The 17,500-nt window shown below is 38.9% G+C and overlaps 1 protein-coding gene across 1 annotated transcript in view; it reads left to right on the forward strand.

Moving 5' to 3' along the window:
- LOC140927678 (protein FAN-like) overlaps positions 1 to 12,629 on the forward strand; it is a 43,588-nt gene extending 30,959 nt beyond the window's left edge. Inside the window, exons 30-39 of the mRNA XM_073377353.1 lie at positions 1,026 to 1,087; positions 2,563 to 2,624; positions 3,428 to 3,484; positions 5,958 to 5,981; positions 6,798 to 6,855; positions 7,515 to 7,568; positions 9,029 to 9,067; positions 9,504 to 9,606; positions 10,546 to 10,655; positions 11,646 to 12,629. Of these exons, the coding sequence (XP_073233454.1) occupies positions 1,026 to 1,087; positions 2,563 to 2,624; positions 3,428 to 3,484; positions 5,958 to 5,981; positions 6,798 to 6,855; positions 7,515 to 7,568; positions 9,029 to 9,067; positions 9,504 to 9,606; positions 10,546 to 10,655; positions 11,646 to 11,740 (664 nt within the window). The 3' untranslated portion in view covers positions 11,741 to 12,629. The remainder of the gene's footprint in view (positions 1 to 1,025; positions 1,088 to 2,562; positions 2,625 to 3,427; positions 3,485 to 5,957; positions 5,982 to 6,797; positions 6,856 to 7,514; positions 7,569 to 9,028; positions 9,068 to 9,503; positions 9,607 to 10,545; positions 10,656 to 11,645) is intronic.
- Positions 12,630 to 17,500: the final 4,871 nt, after the last annotated feature.

Raw genomic sequence — 17,500 nt, forward strand, 5'->3', positions numbered from 1 at the left:
CACCTGCAAATTACACGTTCTTTCAATGAACCAATCAGAAACATCCACCTGCAGTTGCTGCCAAGGGCGGGAAAACAAGTGGCTCGAGTCCTCGCAGCCAATCATATCTTATAGCAACGTATTGTTTATTGTTTTGTTTGCCAAAAAATTCTACAAATCAAATAAAATCTAATTACCTTAACTCTCATGGCGAGGAAGCCCAAGAGAAGCCACCGGGCTTATAAGGAATGGGCTCCCTCAGTTAGATAATTAGAACAAAATATTATCATAATTACACACGGGAAAATCAATGGCAGAGCTACAGTAAATCTTAAAATAAGTATATTAGATAGTCGTACTAATCATAGTTCTAGGCTAAAAAAAGCGAAATGCCAAAAAGAAAAAAAAAAACAAGACAAAACAAAATAAAAGAGCAAAGGAAGAAAAAAAAAAAAATATATATATATCTATATATATAAATTACTATTTATGATAAGAGGAATGCTTTCAGCTTACAGCAAAAGGAAGCGGTACTTGTTGCATTTCGAATTTCAAAACTAAGAGAGTTAAAAAATTTAGGACCTTGGAAACTGATGGAGAACTTTCTTATATTAGTCCTGCATTGTGGTAAATAAAAATGCTCCGAACTTCTAGTGCAATAAGAATGCACCTCGCGTGTCACCAGAAACATGTTATTGAAGCTATAAGGAAGTAAGCCAGATCTGTATTGATACATAAATTTTCCTATTTGAAGTTTGTAGATACTCTCAAGATTCAGAATTTTTAAATTTTTAAATAAGGGGTCAGTGTGAGCATCGAAAGCACTCCTCGACATTATTCTTACGACCCGTTTTTGAAGTGTGATTAATCTTCTGAGGTTTGATGGGTAGGTCGATGCCCAGACGCTCACGCAGTAGAATAAGTATGGGTAGATAAGGCTAAAATAAAGCATCCGTAAGGAGGAATTATTGAGGCAAAAACTTGATTTATAAACAAAATTACTCCGAACACTGCTGAAAATCGTTGTGTTGTACTTTTAAATGCAGATACATTTATTCCGTGGAGTATGGGCGAGTTGTGGACACTAAGTCGGGGCATGACGATGCAAGTAAGTGTTAGTTATTCGCGGAGCCAAAACCAAACGTGCAGTGAAGCTATCCAAGTCAGTGGAGAGGAGAAGTGTGACGTCATGTTACCATGGTAGCAAAATTTCGGGTCACAAGAATAAGGACCCTAACCCTTCGACGATGGCTTTGGTCGTTTTCGTTCCATATTGAACGATGAAAATCTTCCTTCCTGGACCCATTTAGCTTTCCGTTTAAGTTAATAAATTAGTAAGCAACAACGTCAGCAAAGATAGATCTTTCCAGCGATACCTCGTTGTGGATATTCTGACCAATCCTGTCAGAGTTACACCCACAAAAAAGGTAACATTTTGGGGAACAATCCACTGCCAACTTCGCTGTTTACATTCCACTCTTTGAAAACGAAAATTGTCCCTCTCCTAAAAAGTTATCCAGCCACAATTCCATTCCAAAAAAAGACGATAAAGTGGGCAACAAAACCGCCAATAAAGATGGAAAAGAAGGGAAAAAAGAGAGCGAGAGAGAAAGATCGCAGTAGATTTGCACAACTCGTTCTTAGTCATTCTTATGCTAATTAGCGGAAAAGCCACTCCAAAGAAGAGGAATTGGTGAAAAATGCGGTTTTTTCGCTACTCGCAGGCCGTCATAAACGTGATGTTACACAGGACGACTCGCAAGGACAGTTTTTAGCGCAACACAGCGTTGCAATATTGGAATAATGTTGTACGTTTTCGAAAAAATGTCGCAACAATGTTGCCACGTTGCATTGCGCTAAAAATCGTCGTTGCGAATCGTCCCGTGTAACATCACCTTTCAAGGGTTAAGCAGTGATAACGGACGAGAATGGCAAAAAAACTAAGTTAAAATAAGCAAAAAAATCTTTGCACGTGCATCACGCCTTTTTGTACATTTCTTAGCCGTCGTTACACAACTGCGACATGAAACCTTCTTATTTCACCTGCCCGCTTTGCGGAGTACGTGAACAAAACACAAAAATTTTCTTTTTCTTTTTTTTTTTTTAATTTAGATACGGTCCTTTCGAATTCAACCCCAGAAAATTTCACCAACATTTGACACATTATAGAGGGACACAGTTTGAAACAGCGCGAGTTCACTTTTTAAGTGACGTTTTTGGTTTGTTGTCACCCAGAAATTTTGCTACCATGGCAACGTGACGTAACGACTTCTCTGTATTGACGCATGTAGTGTTACCTCGTCTAGGAAACGCATCAGTTTGGACTCTTCTTTGCTTAAATGCAGTGCCGGATCCAGACCCTGAGATAAGGGGGGGGGGGGGGGGGGGGTCATCCAGACCCTGGGATAAGGGGGGTGCCCGGTCTCCAAAAAACATTTTTCGTCCCTTTGAGCCTCAGTTTGGTCTAAATATAAGGGGGGGGGGGCCGGGCCCGGGCCCCTCCTCTGAAACCGCCGCTGAAATGTGTCTTAAGTACTCAACTGTCCATTGTGTTATTAATTGTATCGTTTTATCTCATTTCAGTTTCATGTTTGTGCTGGAATGATGGTATCCTAGTAACAGCTTCTTGGGATTCTACCGTCAAGGTGAGCTTTATCAGCAAACTTTTACTCCATGTAATAAAACCACCAAATGATGCCTCTCTTATCTCTTAGGCAAGTTATGTCTCTTAGGTACCTGATTAACGAACTTGAGAAAAATGGAAATACAGTCGATCCTGGTCGCTTACGAAAGGTAGTCGCGCGAGGACTTCCCGTAAGCGACCACCGCTGCAAAACACCAAAATTGTCCCAAAGCCCTTTAATGAGAGCCTGTTGTAACGACCACCACTCATAAGCGACCGTGAAGACTTTTTGGCCAGACTGTTTTATTATTTCCGTATTTTTTAACGTCTTGTAAGCGACTACTTGACACATGGTATGGTCTCTTTGTTCGCTGTATGTACTATACCGCTCAGAGTATACGAACGACTTCCAGTTACAACAAGGAGCTACACGTATACGTAACATAGAATTTGCATGCAATAAATTCTCTTCCAAAAAGTAGACCTCTTCTCTGAAGAGACCTTCTGTGGGTCGATTCCCGTAGGCGATCAATAAATCTTCGCCATTCAAGTGATCGCTTACGACAGGTTCAACGGAGTTCGGTCGTTTCGATCCAAACTGAAGTAGGAGTAACTGCAGAATACCCTGCCAACTTCAAAAAAGCATCAACCACGCTTGCGCACGAAAAACTGGCAAGGTAACGTCGGCTCCCCTGTTTTTCAAAGAGTTTTGAAACCACTTTTAGTTTGTCAAAAATCTTTGTCTACTTCCCTATGCGTCAGCTTCTTTTTATATAAATGACGTATTTCAAACATAAGCATATTTTCTCATTTCTTCGCATGTAGGTTTGGAAGTTCTTTCCTGAACCAGAAGGCAAGAAACCCTCCCCTCCGGAAATTCTGGTAAATATTTCTCTTCGGTGACCGGCAGACGTTAAAGTTTAGTTGTTGTTTTAAGTACGACTGATGAAAGTTGATGCAATAAAGGCTACCTTTTCTCACTTTCTTTGCGATTGATTGATGATCTACAAAAATCGATTTTCTTTTAACATGGTGTCTTTTCCTCGCTGTCAGCGCCAAACTAACTCAAAATATGGTTCGTTAATAAGTGTCTATTTGATCAGTGATTAAATTTAAACCTTAGGCCTTGTTGTCTGAAGCCTATTCAGGCTATATCAAGCTTCATCGATGACCGTGCGATTTCTGCACTCTGCTCCATCATTCGAGCCATCTATGGGACTCTGTTGTTTTGTATCGTTTTGCTTTTCTAACATCAACAGTCCAATAAAACCAATTTTAGGTCAACCAGTCGACCTTATCGCCTGATGAAGGCTAACAAAAGTCGAAACATCGTGATTTTTAACGCAAGTGATGACTAAATCGTTAGACTAACGATTATTATTAGAGGGTCTCAATGGGGTGGTGACTTTTACGGTTATCGGCTAAAATTTTGGCTATTTTACGGCTATCGGTTAATTTTGTTCAGTTACGGTTAACAAAAAAGTTAAAAATTAACTTCTTTTGTTTCAAAAAGTTAAATATTAATTAACCTGTATTTTTTGTATCTTTAAATGGAAATAAGAGGGTCTGGATGGGGGGGAGGGGGGTACAAATGTCAGTTGTCAGTTAAAATTTCGGCTACTTGTCAGTCGTCAGTTAAATTTTGAGCTTTTTGTCAGTTGTCAGTTAAATGGTTATTAATGATTAACTATGAAACTTATTTGTATATTTCTAATGCAACATTTGGCTTAAAAGGCACATCTAATGTACATTAAACATTAAATTCCAAAACTGATGCAATAGTACCTTAATTTTTAATCAGTTTTGCTGTTGTAAGCATTTCAAGTGGCCCTCCTTTTTCCCAAGTCTTGTGTTACTCTCCTCCACTCAAACGTTTTTGCTAGCCAGAGTCCAACATAGCAGCCAATCATTAAGCCAATCAAAATTTATAACATCACAATATTGTATACGCATTATGCGTGAGTCTTACGCCTATGGACTAAAGACAACGATCTCACGCATCAAGGACAATAATTCTTTGTGAAAAAGCAAAAGCGGACACGCAAACGCCCAACTCAAGGCCGGGGCACGACATTCATTATAACAGAAATGGCCGTTTTCATACTAGGGACGGATTACTCGTGTGAGACGGGTTATCCTTTTGATGATTCGCGTCAGGTAGGTAATACTTCGTAATTTGAAAATGGAATAGTTTTAATTTTGAATGAACAATCCGCCTGACTTTATCCGTCAATTTCGACGGACAGTTTGAAGACGGGATTATCCGTTCCAGATAGCCTGTGTACAGCCGCCCCCTCCCCCAAGAAAAAATCGGAGAAGGGGTGTCTGTGGGGAGGGCGCTACTGTACACACGCTAGTCTCAGACGGATAATCCATCTCTAGCTCTAGCGTGAAAACGGCCAATAACAAAATTCCCGTGTCCGCTGTTTTTAATGATAGCGAAAGACTGTACGGAACTACTGTCTGCCGTTGCCTTGTCCATACGCCTCATTATTCCGCGCGGGTAATGCGTTTCGGGTCACGTGGTCCTAGCGAGTTCGCCACCGAAATGCCTTGACCGAGATTGCGTGGGAAGACGCCGTACAGGGACGGCAATGTCTACTGTAGCGTCAGAGAAAAACAGGGAAATGTTGTTTATCGGCAACGTGTTTCACAAACAGTGACATCTCTGCGTGTTGTTTCACTAGTGTTTTGAGGGCACAACCTCCTGAAAATAGCAAATATTAATCCCCAGCAAGAAGCCACACTTTCGCTATGGAAAAAATTAGCTCCCCGAGAGAGTGGAGGAAATGGAGCCTAGGTCTTGGTCAACACCGAAAAGGCGCTTCGCCTAACGTACGTACGGAGCCACACTGGCCGGGAAATAAAAAACGCAACCATAAGTGAATTTTGTACCTTCCTTAAAAGTGGCAAATCTAGGGAACAATTTCTTTTACGGTTAACTCTTTTTTACTCTATTTACGGCTAACGGTTAAAATTTTTCAATTTTTACGGCTATCGACTAAATTTTTGGCCGTTTTACGGCTATCGGTTAACCCCATTGAGACCCTCTTATTATTATTATTATTATTATTATTATTATTATTATTATTATTATTATTATTATTATTATTATTATTATTATTTTTTAATTCGAAAAAATTTTTTTAGTTTTAATTAACTTTTTTTTAAGCTAAAATAAAGTGCTTTTTAAATCGACAGAAATTTTAAATAGTGTTTTTGAATGAATAGTGTTTTCTTTTTTTTAAGCGAATTAATTGTAAATAGGATTTTAATAGTTTTTAAATAAAATTTAAGATATTATTATTATTATTATTATTTTATTAATTTAATTTTCCTTTTCTTTATTCCCTAGGCCGAGCTTGAACATGACACTGAGGTACGATCGGGCCAACAGACTCGCTAGTTCCTTAACAGAATGATAGAGATAGCGAAAAGTTCTATAAACAGTTTTCATTTGTATGGTCAAGCTTGTGTTAGTCATAGTCAAACTCTGTTTACTAGCAGCTACTATGATCAAGAGGTTATTCCTATATTTAAGATCTCTCCCTACAGATTTCCCGCTCAAGACTAAGGAGACCACCATGGGGGTGTTCACTCCAGGAAATTTGCCACGCCCTTAGTTTTCATTTGTCCCACAGACAGATTGAGTAAAAGTAGAGCGAGATAAGGCCCAAAGTGTTTTGCCCTTAGCGGAGTAAATACCATAAATTTTAACCGTTTGAAGATGTGAAACGATAATCTTGCATCCAGATCCCTTGTCGACGAAGCCGAAGACATCTGGGTACGAAGTCAGTGAAACGAAGGCCGTAGCTTCTCCTCAGTTATTTTAAAATATTAGTCTGACAGGGAATCGAACCTGGGTGGTACCTTGCGAATTAAGATAACCAGTCTAATTATCATAAAGAAGTGCTGCTCAGTGGCTTTATTTTGAATGCTCAAACGTGGCTCACCAACTCAGAGCACCTGACTCAAAATTTTACTCAGAGAAGTTCATTGTTTTTTTCCCTATATTGTCTTAAAACACAGGTATATTATACGTTCCTGGGAAACTGCCCACCTACCCTTCCCCTAAGCCAACATTTTGCCTTGAGTGAGAAGTAAATGTTAATGTTGGCTTAGGGGAGGGGTAGGTGGGCAGTGTCTTAGAAATGTATAATGATACATTGTTTTTTTAACCCGATTTTGTTTGCAGGTTAATTCGGTTGATCTTGATCCTACAAACACTCTTGTGGTGACGGGAACGATGGATGGTAAGACACTTTACCATAATCTTGATCAAAAACCAGATGTTTATCCAGCATATCTCTAGTCTTCCTTTCTAAACTGTCTTTTTTGGCCAGCAGCCATATTTGTGATAGAGTCCCCAAAACAGTCCCGAGGTTCAATTCGATTCAATAGGCGAATCTTTGCTGACGTCATTTTTCCTCATAAACATACGACTTAACCAAATGCAAAAGTTGAAAAAGCTGATTAAGTTGAGCAATTTGCGCAATTTTCAGCTCTTTGCAAGCAATATTGAAGGAAATATCAGCCATTAAAAACTGTGAAATTGCTGTGTGGCAGAAACGTTAATGAGCCATACATTCTCTGTAAAATTTCGAGTTTTTAGAAGAGAATTTCTCCGAAACCATTCTATGTATTGGGCTCAAATTTTCAGAGATAACTGGGACTGTTATGCCCTTTCAATATTCAGAGTTTTTATTTTATTAGCGTCATCAGATAGTGATAGACTTATATTAATGAGGCAAAAAGTGTAAACAAAGAGTCGCCAAAAACGACCCAGTCTCTCGCGTAATGAACCACAGGACGCAACCTCGTTCCCAAGGAGAAAGAAAGAGAACCATGGGAACGAGGTTGCACTGGACGAATTGTGTCCAAAAATCTCATTGTGTCTTTTGTTTATCTTCAGGAACTGTAATGCTGTGGAACATTGATCAACAAGCAGCTATCAGTCACCATCCTAGTAAGATAAAGTTCACTTCCAGTGCGTTCATCTAATCACCGTTAGATAGAAATTCCACGGATCATTTTACGTTTCTGGGAAACTGCCCACGTATCCCTCCCCTAAACCAACATTAGTGAGCTTAAGATCCGACGACGGCGAGATTCTACGACGGCAGACCTGGTCGAGGGGGCTTGGGGTGAGGTCGCTGTCGCAATGGCGCGAAAAATAGCATTAAGAAAGCTTGCGCGACGGCGGTTTGTTGTGGCGCCTTTTCCTGTTGAAGTTTAGAAATAAATACAAGAGTGATGACTACTTTTAGAAAGGTTCGTGAATTGTTACTGACAAGTTTCGATGATGGCGACATTTCAAAAGATGAATTTTTGCTGTTGTATGATGTCAACAGATCTAAAAATCCGGATTTTCCCTACCAGAATTACGAACATTTTGACCTCGAGAGGCTTGACGAAAAGATGAGTGACATAATCCATTGGACCTCAATTTAATGCCAAAACAAGTCTACGATATCATAATTGTTAATAAACACATCAATAAACACAAGAAAAAACTTGTAAAACTTACTGGGTTGCTGTCTTTGTCGAGTTGACCGAGTCCATGGTGATTAACGAGTCAAACTGTTTAGAGAGGGCAAACAAGTTTAATTTAAATATCGTGTTCAAATCGTTTAAGTCGCTTAGAAATTTGACAAAAATGGTCTACTGAGAATAAACTGTTAACAGTACTAAAGAATTTCGCTCAAAATGTGTTTAAATGGCATTATTTGGATCAAGTTTACTCACTTTTTACACGCGACGGCAAAATGGCCCTCTTCACGTCACAGACAAGGCCGCTACGGCGGGAAACTTCGCAACGACGGCAGCCGGAAGTCTTTCTAGCAGTAATTTCACTTCCGCTTGCCGTCAAAGACGTCTGCCGTCGTCGCTACTAACACTTAGTTCTTACTTAGAAGAAAATGTTGGCTTGGGGGAGGGGTGGGTGGGCAGTTTCACAGAAACGTAAAATGATCCAATTTTATTGTGCAAAGTAAGGAAATGCAAACAGTGTTAGCGTCAAGTATTGCTGAAGCGCTTTCATTTGAATGGCCATACGGAAGAATTTCATTCACAGACTCAAAAGGTAAAACACCTTGTCTGTACTGCGTCAAAAAGACCATCACAGAAAGGTGCTGCTCTTTAGCTTTCAATTAAATAATTCAAATGTGCAACGTTTTTCAAATAATAGTACATTACAAGAGATAAGAAAACAAACGGTTTTGCCCTCCGTATTATTATTCTTTCGGCGTTGCCAGTTACATTTTTTTTTTTTGCCTTTTGGAAGAAATCCCAAGCTATGTTTCTGGTTTTCAAGCTTGCTCATTGCATGTACTGGTGACATAAAAAAAAGTCTTGTACAAGTTAAATACCTTAAAACTTGAATGAACTGTTTTTACTATTTTGCTGACACCCTTTATTTTATTTCAGTTCATAAAGCGACTGTTCATACAGTACTTTTTAGTCCTGGTAAGTTGAACCCTATCTCAAGTTGCCTCAAAAGTAACATTCCTATTCTAATATAAACCATGCGCACTGTGGTAAAAATAAAAAAAAAAACGGAAAATCGTCAAATTTTGAAAGACTCAATGTCGCCCTGGGTTTGTCATGTTGTAATGCAGATTTTGGTTATTTTTCTTATTCACCAGCCGGACCCGGTTCCTGAAAGGCCGATTAGGTCTAATCACGGATTAAAAATTTGTTCCGTATTTTACCTTCTTGCGCATTTTATGTTATCATTACTGTAATCTCGGAGTAAAGGCTGAACAGTATTTAATTAGCTCTAGTTGCATGTTGGTAGACATGAAAACGTTGCTTAAAATTTGGCTTAATCCTGCGTTAAACTTAACCATCTTTCGAGAAACCGGGCCCAGATGCTTTTTTAAGTTCTTTATTTTTGTTTCAGATGGACAGCGGATTCTCTCCTGCGGTGCAGACCACTTCATGAGAGTATTGGATGTTCATACAGGAACTGAAGTTTATTGCAAGGATGTCGGAGAAGAAATCAGGTGATCTTAATAAACCTTTTTAAAAAACACCGTTGTACTCTTTGTTTTGCCTCCCAGATTTTTCATAAGAAATACGCCACTTGCAAATCTCCCATAATGCACCTTATTTGCATAACCTTTGTTTTTCATTTTTCCTTGGTATTACAGCCGTCCCAAAAGAAATTGAAAACAATGTTTATGCAAAATTTGGGGGGAGGGGAGGGCAAATAGAGTGCATTATGGGAGATGTGCAAGTGGTAAGTATTTTCAATTTCTTTTGGGACCTACTACCGTAGGCTAAATGTAAAGCTGTCCACTCCCTCAAGACGAAGATTCTCATCGAGGACAGGCCCCAGTTGTTTAAAAGTTGGATAATTTGGAAGAAGGAGATTTCTAACACCAGAAAGCTCAGAAAAAATTCCAAGCTCCGGTGAGAATCGAACGCACGACCCTCCGAGTTCTAGTTCAGCCGCTCTAACCACTGAGCTACTGGAGGCTCTTTGGCGACAGGGTGGAAATTGAATAATACCGTAAATCCAATATTAAGTCCACCCTCTCAAACAAGCTCCTCCCTCATAAAAAGCCCCCCCCCCCTTTTCAGGGAAAGAAAGTTGTAAAGCTTCCCCTATCTGTTAAGCCCCCCCCCCTCCCGTCTCCTACAACCTTCTTGTACTTGAGCTTTTCCACTTCGTATCCTAGTTTTTATGAAGAACTGATAACATCGTCTTTTCTCGCTTAAATAAGCCCTCCGTTTCTGTTAGGCACCCCCCCCCCCCCTCAAATGGGCTCAAAATTAATAAGCCCCCCGTCGGGCTTAATAGAGGATTTACAGTAACTACACCAGTAGATAAGTTATCCACGGGATAAATCTCTGTCCAATGGATAGTGATTTATTTGAATTTTGTCCAGCTTTTGAACAACTGGGCCCAAGTTTTACACTAGATTTTTGTGGTTTTGCAGATGTGCAGTGTGGGACGGCCAAATGGTACTGGCTGGTGGAGAATCCGGCTACTTACAGATCTGGGATCTGATTAATGTACAGGAAGTTTGCAGAATGACTGCTCATGAAGGTACACTAGTCACGTCCACTGACTGTGGTCTCCTAGTTCACCGGCCACAACTGGGATAATTTTGATAAATTCTAAGAGCTACTTGAATATGTTAACATAGGCCTGGCTAGAGAGCTTTTTCATCTTTATGAAAAAAAGGCACCAAATATATGCTTCTCGGAAGTACTTCTACTTTGTCTATTTTCTACTCTAATCTCAAGATAGCCTTACTTGGCATTAGTGGTAGCAGATTTATGTTTCGTGTGGTTCAATCTTATCCTTGGATAGAATTTCATTTTCCTTTGTTTTTGAATATGGTAATATATGATAATGAGTTTAAAACAAAGGAAAATAAAGTTTAATCCAAGGATAAACCGATTGTTAAAAGAACTACCAATCAAAGCACAGCATTGTAGCTAGAGCGTTTTGTCTTTCCAGCGATCTCGCCTCTCTCGCTAACGTTTGGCTTTTACTAGTTTTCTAATTAGATTTACTGTCAAGGCAGGGCAAGCGTTCCCCACAAGATTGCATTAATGAATCGATTATTTTAAAAATGAATCCGTTAGGCGTTTCAAATTCAAATCTGCATTCCTGCATGCGTAAAGAGCAGTTAATTTTTCACGATAACACCTCTTTATTCGGTCAGATTGAAAAATATTTAAATTATTTGAAAGACATCAAATTCAAGACAAACTGAGCTGGCAGAAATTTCATGGTTGCCTCGCGTGTGAATTCACTCCTCATTACGTATGTAGGAGTGCAGAGATGAAACTGAAATCTACATCTACCAACGGATTCAACCTTCGAATAATAAATTCATTAATGCAATCTTGGGTGGTACGCTTGACCTGCCCTGACTGTAAAATAATTTTGCCATGATGTTGTCTAGGAGTGAAAGGGTTAATTGCTTTGGGATATCAAAAGTAGCAAGTTTGTTATAACTACTCCTCTGCTTGCTAAAGGACTTTTCGTAACTCAGCACAGTTGTGGTTTTCATTCTGACCTTTACAGGGGCCATTCGATGCATAGACGTATCAAGTGACGGCTGCACTGTGGTAACGGGAGGCGAGGATGGACAAGTCATTATGTGGAAACTGCATGTTTAACCGACCGGCAATTATACCACCGCCTTTAAAGTAAACCAAGAGAACCTCCTGTAGAAACGGATTTCGTGACTAGTCCCTAGTACCTCACAACCGGTAATTTGGCCGCGTTAGCCTGGTGAGAGGTCTCATTACGTCTCTCATTACAGTTCAAGTAATCGAATGAACAGTCGTCGCCGTCAAGAATTAGTACATTGTGAAAGTGTTGACAAAGAGGTCGCACCAGAGGATTTCGTCCACGGACTAAAAAGTTAAAACTTAATTACTGGTCTCCATAACCAACTTTGGGATTGGACGAGGAGATCAACGGAAACGTACATATAGATTATCTAAAATCGTTTTCAAATGCCACCAGAAAAGATCATGTAGATATCAGTAGGCTCATATATGTCTTCAAAAATTTAAAGTGAAGAATTAGATTGAGGCGTCTTTTAGTATTTATTTAGGCACCGATTTTTTTCCATTAAAAATTTATAAATTCCCCCCCCACCCCTTATAATTTTTCAGCCAAAAAGAGTTGATGGATTTTCGTGTGTCTTAACGCAGACTAAGGTTTTGACTTTAACGGCAGAACAGCTAAACTTCAGAGATATTCCTCGGCTACTCTTTGCGGTCACTCAAATGTTCACATTTCAAAGTAAAGCGTAGTTTTATCGTCCCTCGACAAATTTGGAAAGTTATTGTGACAACTTTGGGCAGAAATGTTGAATAGGTCTCTTCCACAGGAGTTGAATAGCAAAACACTTTGTCCAAAGAAGAATTATTAAGCTTGGTTTATCAGATACCAATATATATGAAGAAACCATAACCTTAAAATTTGTTTCCTTGTAAAATATGTGTACATTAACAGCGCTTTTATTAACAAAGAAGAATAAAGGTGCTTACCTATCTATTGGTGGTTCCAGGTATTGTTCTGTTATCCTTATTACGCTTAATCTTGTAGCCAAGAAGGAGTTAGAACTGGGTACAAGATTCAGCTATGTCCACGACTGCACTCTGTCGCAAAAATTTGCTAGCAAAATTTTATCGCAATTTAAGCAAAAAATGTTTAAGGGGAACTGCGTGCAGAAATGTATGCGAAGCAACACAAACACACACATATACTAGATGCAGGGAATACACTAAAACCACTTTAAAAACTAGCTACGGTCACCACATATAAGTTTCAGCCCAATGCCTGCCAAATAACACACAAATATCGAAGAAAATCGGTCTAGAACAGGAGCTCCATTCAACAACCGGCTCCCATGTTCTTGATAGTGTGCTCTCCTCCTGGTCACAAGGCTCTCATTTGCGGTTCATAAGGCTGGTTTCTAACTTGTTTGGCGGATTAATTGGTGATTGATTAAAAAGTGACTGATTATTGACGGTGGGTGTAAAAACGTTTCTTCCCGATGGATACCGGCAGGTATTTTCTACAGGTAAACGCATTACAAATGTCAGAATACAGGTTACCGTGCGAAAGATTATTAAACAAGACCAGAAGTGTCTCCTAGCCCTAATCCTTATCCAATACGGTTGATTTTGATCGAGGGGAAATTACTTGGTTTACCCAAACTATCAATAAAACAGTGGCTGTGAAGGAGTCATTAAAGTTATGGGTAGGACGAGGCTTTGAACAAGAGACTTCTTTAGTCTCTTTTGGTATCATATTTTTCTGATCTTACTCAGAGTGGCTAGCACTTTATAGCATGACGATGTGACCAACTACAAATGAACACTGGAAATGCAAAAACAATGTTTGTTACTGTTTGGCTACACTGTTGTTGTTCTGACAATGCTGTAATTCAGTCAAAAGTATAAAATTCAAATGTTGTTTTGAAGTGTAACCTAACAAACAATGAAACTGATAAAAATTCATTGTGAACACGGAAGTTGATGTATTAAAATGCAACAGATGCAAGATTCACAGGGGAATGAGATTTCATTTCAGCGGGTGTCCACTTACAGGAGCTTAAAATCAAAGCTAAACTCTAATTCCTAAACCTTTAAAGTGTCCGCTGCCGCCTATATGCGGGAATTGTTCGCTTAAGGAAATGTGAAAATACAGACGGTTTGTGTGGGAGTTGAAACGGGATTTTGTGAAAGCGCCCGTAAGTAGAGCTGTCCGCTTATGAGAGTGTCCGTCCAGAGAGCTTTCACTGTATTTGATGTATATTCTTTTCCAAAAACAGCAGGGTACGTGTGATCTGGGTCAAAGATTAACCACTATAGTGGGCACCAACATCGAGACCCTTTGCACACTTCATGGGACCTCCTCACAACACTGTTGCCCAGAAAGTTAAACCAAAGGGGAAGTTAAGTGCAGTACTCATAATAGGCTGTGAATGAGGCGAAGACGTTTTTCCAGTCGTGGTTTCCCTAGTTCCCTCCACATGACTGAAAGAACGCCTGTGTTTGCAGGCTATTTACAATAAAAATACTGTAAATAGCGCAAGGAGCGCTTACCGAGCGCGCGTCGGACTCGAAGTAAGAGCTTCATGCATTTATGCAACTAAATTTGTGCCTTAGGCGTGGGGAAACTCTCATGTCGATTCCGGCCCTGATAGTTTTTATTTTCACATGTTTTTTTCATTTTCTTCCTTGATTTGAATTTAACATGTAGACCATATGAGTATCAAATTTCTTGAGAATGTTAATTATGCGGGTCTTAAGCGTTTTGCGCGATTGTAAAAAAAAAAATGGCGAATAAAGTGTCAATAAGGTTTATATAAATAAGATGTAGTTTCATTAGAAAATGAAACACGAATAATCAAACGAAAACTACGTTCTATTCTCACTACAGATACTTAATGGACTACACAACATAGCAGTTAATAGCTACCGAGAGAAAAGTAAAAACATTTTTAAAGAAAGTCTTAATCCATTTCCGTCACTTGACTGTTAGTTTTTTAATTGCGTTTGGACCGCTGGGGAGGAACCACAATCGGCGACAAAATTTGCTGAAACACTTTGCACTAAGGGGCCTTTCGGACGTTTTATAGACTTCAAAAGGAAAAAATAAACCTTTTCCTCCCCCATCCCCTCCATGCATTGTTGTTCTGCTGTTCAAGCTACCTGTAGAAAAGAACAAATGCCCCAACTTTGAATTGAGGAAAGAGATGGGTGGTTGGATTGTTTTGTTCCCTGAAGTTAGACTATTTGAGTACACTGTCTCTCAAAAGTTTTGTTGCCGAATGCAGCTCAAATACTCCAGTTTTTAAACATTATTGCTGTTTAGAGTCCAAAAAGGATTTTTGTGAATCTTTTGATCTGAGTAGCTATGAGCAAAAAAACACAACGCTAATTGTAGGTTACTATGAGCAGAACAATGTAAGAGACAAATGAGTCCTCACCAATGCGGGCTATTTCCGAGTTGACTCAAGCCTCTGTTTCAAAGCGAGGCTAAGTGAAGAGCTATTGACAGATAATAATGATTTTTTATTCTAATGCAAATAAAACTCATTTTAACAAGAAAAGTTTTGCACTTTTTCGAAATTTGGAAAAGGCATTAATGGTCTACTGTACTGATTGTATAGTGTATGGCTCCCTTATTATTGTCACACTGAAATGGCATCGAATACTATTTCTGGATGACTCCAGGTTTTTTTAGGAGTATTACAGACTTAACTACGAAAGAGAGAGATTCCATGAAAGAGAAATATTGTAAAGCGAAATATTTTATATGCGTGTAACGAAGTATAAATTGCCAAGTAACAGTTTCATTTTCGATCGGATGTCTGATCATCAAACACATTTTCCTTAAATAAAATATTCTTGGGTCATATTCTTTTGTTTATATCATTATCTTGAATTGTTGCGAATAAAAGATATTTTTAGGCAGAATGTCATCACACACATTTTCTTAAAATAAAATTAACCTATTGCGTCGTGTCCTTTTGATCACATGATTTGTCAAAGTCTATATAATCAGTTGACGCCCCCTTCATATCATCATATCAAGATACGACTGAGTGAAACAGTTACAGTGAAGCGAAACAGAGAAGTTCTTCCTGCGTGAAAATACAGGTAGGCTAAATCTGATCAATTAGATCGTTTATTTAGTGAAAGGTTTTCTTACCTGTAACAAGCATATAATATTGTTCAATGCCATGTTATTTGTGCACTTTCTACACAAGCCACAGTATTACTGTTTTCAAAAAGTTTCCTGTTGTGTACATCATTTTTTTTTTATGTTTGCCGTGAGTGCATTGATAGGCTCACAAGCTGACGTAAGGTATTTTAGTTAATCATTTGGAACATGAACTGTTTTAGATAAATCTTGATCCTTATCTTCGTATTTCCAAGGCGCAAAAATCTTCAGCGCAACTTTTTCTCTATCACAAGCATTTGACTGATGTAGTTCGTCTTTTCCCCATTTAGCAAAAAACAAACAAAGATCAAAAAGAAAAAAGAAAGAAAGAAATCCATGCGGATTTATTTAAGACGGTCATTCCATCTCGGATCTGTGGTCTCTTAGAACAAATTTTAACCCACTGAAGGGCGAAGACATATAAGCTTCTCATAATATGCATAAGGTTTCTCTTTTTCCTTCTCGAAAATCAGTTCAGCAGATACACCCTTGCTTATTCCTCGCAATTCAACTTTCTTGCCATTTAATACATTTAATTAATGTTTCTTTTTTTTCACGGTAGTTCTGATGTTATTTATCAGAAGGGCGTACAAAACGTATACCACAGCAATGACGTGGATGATTTTATAGGGGCAAAGATCAAAACACCCAAAAATCCCTGGTCCAAAAATTTACCCCCCCCTCCCCCCGCCAAAAAAAAAAAAAAAATTCCATACAGAACTACGCGGCCGTAGTTTGCGGGCACCACCACGAATCTTCAGTTAAATAAAGCCGCCCAAGATAATACTTGCTAAATTTTCTTACTCCAAAGGCAACCCGGCATCGAAAATTGCAAACCCAGAAAAACCTTCGATCATCGCCGTCACTAAAAATCCGGAGTACTTCCACTGGGGTTTTGTTCCCGCCCAAATTTCCTAATCAAAAGTTTTGCTTATGATGGCTTCATAGCCGCAAAACAGATTATAAATATGAAGCTGAATCGAACAGACCAACAAGTAAAAAGGAAACAACCAGGAATGGGAAAAGAACCAAGTAATCCTCTAATTTTTGGAAACCGAAATACACGCAACTGGAAAAAGGAAGCACACTCAACTCCGGTGAAAGGGCCTGCAATCAACTACAATGGGTCAGTTAATATGAAGCGTGACCATCCCCTTTGGGCATTTGCCTTGCCTCTAGGTACTCTTACCCACGGTGGGGTATTTGGAATCAAATGTTTGTCTCGGGGAGGGGAGACTATAGAAGAGTTTTACATTTTTAGCGTCTTACATTGAGAAATTTTGCGGTATTGTTGTGTTTGGCAAATTTTCATGCGGTACTTATGTAACTGTGGTCTTTAATTCAATGTGGTGTTTCTAAACACGCGAAATTTTTTGTGATTGGCGATTTTTAGCATTTTGCTTTTGCGTATACTTCTACTACAAGACCGGCTTCAATAGTGTGATATCGTGCCCAGTTGAGGTAGTAGAAAGGTTTTCACTTTAGTGCCAAACAATATTCCCATGATAACTTGTTCTGCAGTTGAAGACCCTTGTTAAAACCATCAACAAAAGCAATTAGAAAGGCATTTATAATAACGGATGCCGAAATCCTATGCTGTAACCACAGCAACTTCACATGGTACCATTTATTATTATTACTCATTATTATTATTATTATTATTATTATTATTATTATTATTACTATTAGCA

This window comes from Porites lutea, chromosome 2 (genome assembly GCF_958299795.1).
Source record: "Porites lutea chromosome 2, jaPorLute2.1, whole genome shotgun sequence".
Lineage (NCBI taxonomy): Eukaryota > Metazoa > Cnidaria > Anthozoa > Scleractinia > Poritidae > Porites > Porites lutea.